The sequence below is a fragment of the Oncorhynchus masou genome, chromosome 16, assembly GCF_036934945.1.
Source record: "Oncorhynchus masou masou isolate Uvic2021 chromosome 16, UVic_Omas_1.1, whole genome shotgun sequence".
NCBI classification, from domain to species: Eukaryota; Metazoa; Chordata; class Actinopteri; order Salmoniformes; family Salmonidae; genus Oncorhynchus; species Oncorhynchus masou.
This window is the reverse complement of record NC_088227.1, coordinates 21,587,431-21,595,361: the sequence shown is the minus strand read 5'-3', so window position 1 is coordinate 21,595,361 and position 7,931 is coordinate 21,587,431. Positions and strand designations below refer to the sequence as shown.

The window sequence follows — 7,931 nt, the reverse complement described above, 5'->3', positions numbered from 1 at the left end:
AGGCCTGATTGGCAGAGATGGTTGTCCTTCTGGAAGGCTCTCCCATCTCCATAGAGGAACTCTGGAGCTCTTTCAGAGTGACCATCAGGTTCTTGGTCACCTCCCTGACCAAGGCCCTTCTCCCCCGATTTCTCAGTTTGGCGGGTGGCCAGCTGTAGGAAGAGTCTTGGTGGTTTCAAACTTCCTCCATTTAAGAATGATGAAGGCCACTGTGTTCTTGTCAACCTTCAATGCTGCAGACATTTCTTGGTACCCTTCCCTAGATCTTTGCTTCGACACAATCCTGTCTCGGCGCTCTAGGGACAATTCCTTCGACCTCATTGTTTGGTTTTTGCCCTGACATGCACTGTCAACTGTGGGACCTTATATAGACAGGTGTGTGCCTTTCCAAATCATGTCCAATCAATTGAATTTACCACAGCTGGACTCCAATTATCTCAAGGATGAGAAATGGAAACAGGATGCAACTGAGCTCAATTTCGAGTTTCATAGCAAAGGGTCTGAATACTTATGTAAGTAAGGAATTTCTGTTTTTTATTTTTAATACATTTGCAAAAATGTCTAAAAACCTGTCTTCGCTTTGTCATGATCAGATATTGTGTGTAGATTAAGGCTGTAACGTAACAAAAGTCAAGGGGTCTGAAAACTTTCTGAATGCATTGTATATCATTACAAATCATTACATTTTTATTGCAGAGTCGATTCCTTACTGCTGTTTAACCAGCTAGGTTATAACCATTTTTTTCTGTTGGCTATGATAACCAATGCAGTTGATTCATGCACATGAATGAATGCTTATAATGAGAACAATAAGTCATAGTACAGAACACAAGGAGCTGGATCCCTGGTTAGAAACAAAAAGTAGAGTAATGGGGGAAGTGGATAACAAAATGTGATACAGCAGTGCATTACGGGTCTAGGTACTGTATTTGCTGTCTACTGTTGCCATCTACAGGTGAAAGTTATGAACAACTTTACTTAGCAACTTGTGATTCATGTAAATGTTTTAGGCTTTTGTCTGACCCAGAAAGTTGGTTATATGGGCGAGGGCTGGTACCTCTGGTGTGTGACCATGTTGATTTGGTCTGGGTGGGGGAAAGAGACAAATGTCAGCGGTGCCAGGTGGGGTTAGGCGTTAACAGATCCACCCCAGATCCCCTTTCTGTTATAGGATCCAAAACAAAACTCCATGTAAATGTTTGTGTGGTTATTATCATATGGATGTTTTCTGCCCTCTGGAATGTCATCAAACTGTGGAGAGAATTTCACAGCCGCCTGGTGGAAGACCCTATGTAATAGACTAGTGTGGAAGGCTACAAGGGCACAACAGCATACATATACCATGACATAGTTGAATGTTGGATTGAATAGTTAAAGGCGATTCTAGTTTGACGAGAGAAGCGTTTGTCTTTGGAACATTTTGTGGCAGCTTAAACAGTTGTGTTTTCATTTTGTAACCCTAACAAGTATGTTTCTGCACCTAACTACTGTAATCAACAACCCCTAACACATATATTCCATGTGAGTGTGGCATGTCTCATTCATACCAGCCAGGCAGCTTTAACCAGTCCAACCTGATTGAAGAGATCCTTGCACAAGCCATAGCCTGGACCAGTGGCGACCTGTCATTTAGAGCATCACATATAAAAAGAGGTGGGGAAGAGCCTGTTTTGAGCACCACCTCTTTGGGTTGTTGTTGCCTATTTTGCATATTGTTTTGACATTAAAATGTGTCACATATCAGTTTGCAAACAATGTAATATACAGTGCCTTGCGAAAGTATTCGGCCCCCTTGAACTTTGCGACCTTTTGCCACATTTCAGGCTTCAAACATGAAGATATAAAACTGTATTTTTTTGTGAAGAATCAACAACAAGTGGGACACAATCATGAAGTGGAACGACATTTATTGGATATTTCAAACTTTTTTAACAAATCAAAAACTGAAAAATTGGGCGTGCAAAATTATTCAGCCCCTTTACTTTCAGTGCAGCAAACTCTCTCCAGAAGTTCAGTGAGGATCTCTGAATGATCCAATGTTGACCTAAATGACTAATGATGATAAATACAATCCACCTGTGTGTAAGTCTTCGTTTAAATGCACCTGCACTGTGATAGTCTCAGAGGTCCGTTAAAAGCGCAGAGAGCATCATGAAGAACAAGGAACACACCAGGCAGGTCCAAGATACTGTTGTGAAGAAGTGTAAAGCCGGATTTGGATACAAAAAGATTTCCCAAGCTTTAAACATCCCAAGGAGCACTGTGCAAGCGATAATATTGAAATAGAAGGAGTATCAGACCACTGCATATCTACCAAGACCTGGCCGTCCCTCTAAACTTTCAGCTCATACAAGGAGAAGACTGATCAGAGATGCAGCCAAGAGGCCCATGATCACTCTGGATGAACTGCAGAGATCTACACCTGAGGTCGGAGACTCTGTCCATAGGACAACAATCAGTCGTATATTGCACAAATCTGGCCTTTATGGAAGAGTGGCAAGAAGAAAGCCATTTCTTAAAGATATCCGTAAAAAGTGTTGTTTAAAGATTGCCACAAGCCTTCTGTGAGACACACCAAACATGTGGAAGAAGGTGCTCTGGTTAGATGAAACCAAAATTGAACTTTTTGGCAACAATGCAAAACGTTATGTTTGGCGTAAAAGCAACATGGAATGGTTCAAAAATAAACATATCCAGGTGTTAGAATGGCCAAGTCAAAGTCCAGACCTGAATCCAATCGAGAATCTGTGGAAAGAACTGAAAACTGCTGTTCACAAATGCTCTCCATCCAACCTGTTTTGCAAGGAGGAATGGGAATTTTTTTTGATTTGTTAAAAAAGTTTGAAATATCCAATAAATGTCGTTCCACTTCATGATTGTGTTCCACTTGTTGTTGATTCTTCACAAAACAATAGTTTTATATCTTTATGTTTGAAGTCTGAAAAGTGGCAAAAGGTCGCAAAGTTCAAGGGGGCCGAATACTTTCGCAAGGCACTGTATATCACTGAGTTAATAAAGCTGCATACAAACATGGTCTCTTATTTGTTTTCTTGAGTAAGTAAGCTCCACAATGCTGGTGTTTCAGCCATGTTCAGTGCTTTCTTTGGTGGTGCCAGAAGAAAATACGGAGCATTGCACTGTGATTGTCTCAGTGTTCTGTCACTCATGGGAACACTATGTCACCGCCTAAGGGTAGACCTTTAAAAGATTCTAGCCCCTTGGGGGCTGCCATAGAGTTACAGTAGAAGTGTCCATCCAAGAAGGCTCAAGGTCATTGGCCACAGATAAATCTAATCACGTTATATCTACAGTAGCTTTGATTGGACTGATCATGTCAACATCATACTTTCAAAATCTTAGCTATCAGTCATCATCATGAATCAAGTTGACAATCTACTGGCAAATATTTTTAATCCTTGTCATATGAAGAGAAATAATCAAGAGAAATTACAGATAAACCGTATCGGTGCTCATCGGCCATTCAACATAAACATTACACAACAAGTTGGAAATCGCAAATTCAACAATGAGTGGTTTGGAAGGAATCAGTGGCTAACTGCACGCATAGCAAAGCAATCATTAGCCTGCTATTCAGTGGAGTGGCTGTGTGGTTCCAAATCTAAGATTAAGGGTCTCTTTTCCTAGTTTAAAATTATAAACATTCAATATTGGCTATGCTGTCAATGAAGCATAATTTGTGCCGCGCTCAAAACAACTGTTAACACAGAACTGAAATCAAATTTTTGTCAGTTCAAGACAACTGAGAACTAGGGAAAAGTGAGCTATGACTGGGAAAATACATTTTGAACTTTCATCCAACTCGGAATTGTGAATTGGGAACTCGGGCCTCTTTCTAGAGCTATGACCTGAAGATCACTGACGTCATCATGATTCAACCTTCTGTTTTTCGAGTTCCCAATTGTCTTGAAAGCACCATAAATCCAGAGAATGCCAGACTTCGATGACAAAGTTTGATGACAAAATATACCCACAAATGACTGCCGCACCACCTTCCCGTTCAAGTGGCAACAGCACAACAAGGTCTTGTATGTCCAAAAATGTCTTGTATTGTAACGATCGTTGTCCTCCTTGGATGAGGAATAGGAAGGATCAGACCAAAACGCAGCATCGTAAGTGTCCATGTTGATTTTAATAAATAAACTGAACACTGCAATAACCCCAAAAACAACAGCGAGAGAGTGAATGAAACAGTTCTGTAAGGTGAAGACACACAAAACAGAAAACAACTACCCATCACCCATAATGGGAAGACAGGCTGCCTAAGTATGGTTCTCAATCAGAGACAACGATTGACAGCTGCCTCTGATTGGGAACCATACCAGGCCAAACACATAGAAATCTAACACACAGAACAAAACATAGAATGCCCACCCCAACTCACACCCTGACCAAACTAAAATAGAGACATAAAAAAGGAACTAAGGTCAGGACGTGACATGTATGCTGCTGCATAAATTATGTAATATGCCAGATAGATATGTATATGGTAGCTAAGAAAGTAATACTAAGTGTATATTGTGTAGTAAGTTGTTAGTAGCCCATGTGCCTCACCCTAATCATTTGGTCTATTTTCTCCTCTTAATTTCCCTTCATGTTCTGACATTTTGAGAAATGTAATCATCGGATATTGTAAGAGCTTTCATTGTCTGCTTATATGCCCCTTTTATTTATCCTACGGTTCTGACTTGGTGTACAGTGAGTACACTATAGGAACAGCCCGTGTTCTGAATTCTGTCGATGTACATTTCAAAAGTGCTGAACAAATAGTTATATTGACTATGTCCGTCCTAACTTGCTCATGAAGGATTTAATCGAAATTACGGATTGATTGTCTCTTATCCGCTTGCCGTCCCCTTATGCCATAGTGTGTACATCTCAATTGTCAGTAGAAACCACATTTGTTTAAGCAAGTCAGCCATATCAGCTATGTTTTTTTTAAAGGCAGTAAATGAGGTTGAATGAACTGTTTTGCTGCCAGACAAGGCTCCGCTGATAGCCAGGTGTAGCAGTGGGATAGTGCAATTCATGTATTGTTTAGTGTTGTGTTGTGGCTTTGCTGGCATGGATCCCACATATTTTTGGGGGGGACTCCACCAAGATGTACATGCTAAAATCACCACTGGCCTGGACATAAGAAAGAACATGCCCAAATTATACAAAATGTAATATTCTGATTACTGGAAACTCATTCTTAATTGAATTAATATAACACTGAATAGCATAAACTATACCATTACTCTCAACATATCTTCTCCAAAGTCATGGATGTAGCCTATAGTGTAGGTCCCGTAATACATAAGCATAGATAGGCCACTGATTCGTTCACCAAGAATTCTGCCTGTTCCTGTTGGCTGAATAGGACACGTCAGCACTCAATTTTGTTACACGTTCATTATATGGCAGTCCAAAGTCCTAAAACACTCTTCCGGATAGCCTTGTAGTGATACATGACACCTCGCTCTTGGTAAGTCAACTCAACCACTGTAAATTAACTTAATGAATGGAAACAAATCTAAAATGTCTGACATAGAGAATACAACATTATTTCATAATCTTGTTACTTTTCACAGGCGATACACCCGATCGCTAAACTTCTAAACAGCAATAGCAACAGATGACATCGATCAACCGAACTGACAGATCCGTGTCAGCAAAAAGAGTCATCATCAACGAACGATTTCTTCGCGTACCAGTTTGTAACGTTCTGTGGAAACTGCTGCATTTGGGTTCCGTCGAAAATGGCAAATGCAAACAAGATGAGGACGCTTTCAATAGTCAGGTGATTCAAACCATCATTATTGTATCCAACGGTTGCCTTTAACGTTACGAAAATGAGGTTACGATTTCTCAAAAAGAACCTGCTCATTATCCTTGGTGTTTCTTTTATTATTGCCACTGTCATGATCACAACACGTGTATTCATTTCCGATGAAGTCACGGGTGTTGTCGCTCAGGAAAACATGTTGCCTGATGACAAGGCAAAGTTTCATTACAGTTCTGTTCCAGAATTGATCAAGTCTATTTACAATGCCAATTACAAGCAATACGTTCAGAATGCGAACAAGTATCCTGGGGAGACTAAATTGGTCCTGGTTATTCAGGTTCACAACAGACCAGACTACCTCAAAATACTCATCAAGTCATTGGAAAATACAGCTGAGGTCCACAACTTACTGCTGATTTTCAGCCACGACTATTTTTCAGAGGAAATCAATTACATAGTGCAAGGGATAACTTTCTGCAAGGTCTTGCAAATATACTTCCCCTACAGCACACAGCTCTATCCCAGTGAGTTTCCTGGGCAGGATTCACGGGACTGTCCACGAGACATATCCAAGGATGATGCTTTAAAAACAGGATGCCTCAACGCTGAGCATCCAGATTCGTATGGCCACTATAGGGACGCCTCCATCACACAGACCAAACACCATTGGTGGTGGAAACTTCACTTTGTGTGGGAGCGAGTGCAAGCTCTGCAAGGTTACAGTGGCTTTGTTGTCTTCCTCGAGGAGGATAACTTCATCTTGCCCGACCTCTACCACCTCTTCAAGGAGATGGTTAAATACAGGAAGAGCAGCTGCCCTGACTGTGACATGCTGGCGCTAGGCAACCACAACGGCCTGGCAGGATTTGATAAGCTCAGCAACAAGGTGCAGACTGCCGGGTGGATGTCTACCAAGCACAACATTGGCATGGGCATTTCCAGAGAGGTGTACTACAAGCTGATGGGTTGCAACAATGACTTCTGCTCCTACGATGACTACAACTGGGACTGGACCCTCCAGCACCTGTCAGGGACTTGCATCTCCAAGCCACTCAAAGTGCTGGTGGCCCAGGGGTCCAGGGTTCTCCATACTGGTAACTGTGGGCTGCACCAGAACAAGGAAGCCTGTCGCCCTGAGCTGGCCCTAAAGAAAGCACAGGTGTCCCTTAAGCTTGCCAAAGCTTACCTCTTCCCTCAGTCCCTGGCCCTAACAAATGCAGATTCAGTGGAGCACAAGGCTCATATGAAAAACGGAGGGTGGGGTGATATCCGTGACCATGTCCTTTGTAATAACTATGCCAAACGTCTATGAACAATGGACTTCTCATTCTCATCTTTTTGATGTACTGAGAGGGTTGAGTCAACAAGTGCCATTTAAAATGTTCAGGGTTCCAAAGGCTGCAGTGTGTTATATATGTTTTTTTTTTTAAATGAGGTCTTCCAAGGGGTTTGTTATGGTGTGTATGCAGCACTGTGATTTATAGCTTGGTTGTTATTACTCTTATTACCAAAAGTAACATGATCGCCAAATATATTTCTTTATTTTTCAAAACGGATTATAAACAAGCTGATTTTATTTTTGCTTTTTAATGTAAAGCATTACGATGTTATACTTCATAAAAAATAGCATACAATGTTTCAGGACCAGCAGCTAATTATTATGGTGCACATAAATTACTTTACATAGAAAATAAAACTGAATCAGCGTTATACATCCTTGACTTCTATTACATGTTAGATCGTTGCCATTTGTATACATTCTTCAGAACAGATAAGAGAGTTGAGCCGTTTGCCCAAATGGGGTGACGCTTGCCCAGCTTCAGAATCCCTTACCCATCTACAATTATAATAGTTGTGCTTTAAATGATATGTGGTGCATACAGTACAAATAGAAAACCAACAGCAAAAGTAATTGTTTGATATGTAATGCACACAGCTATAGGTTGTATTGTATATAGAAAGTGACAATCATGAAATGTCTTGTTATATATATGCCACTAAACCAATGATCACTTTGTGGCTGACAATTGGTTTTACTGGGGAATTACTTACTGTACATAAACTACAGTATGACATTTGTTTGACTGAAATGTGTGGTTTAATTTTTTTATATTTTTTTAACATTGGAACAACAGGAATTTACTGA

General features: G+C 40.7%; 1 protein-coding gene across 1 annotated transcript; it reads left to right on the top strand.

Annotated features, from left to right (window-relative positions):
- The first annotated feature begins 5,377 nt into the window (after positions 1-5,377).
- Positions 5,378-7,863, top strand: LOC135557655 (alpha-1,6-mannosyl-glycoprotein 2-beta-N-acetylglucosaminyltransferase-like). The gene is made up of 2 exons (XM_064991142.1): positions 5,378-5,485; positions 5,592-7,863. Exon 2 carries the CDS (start codon positions 5,853-5,855, stop codon positions 7,095-7,097), a length of 1,245 nt encoding a protein of 414 aa, XP_064847214.1. The 5' UTR covers positions 5,378-5,485; positions 5,592-5,852; the 3' UTR covers positions 7,098-7,863.
- The last annotated feature ends 68 nt before the right edge of the window (positions 7,864-7,931 follow it).

What these genes read in the sequence shown, in the direction of transcription:
- LOC135557655 (XM_064991142.1), top strand. Translation starts at nt 5,853, where the DNA reads ATGAGGTTACGATTTCTCAAAAAGAACCTGCTCATTATCCTTGGTGTT.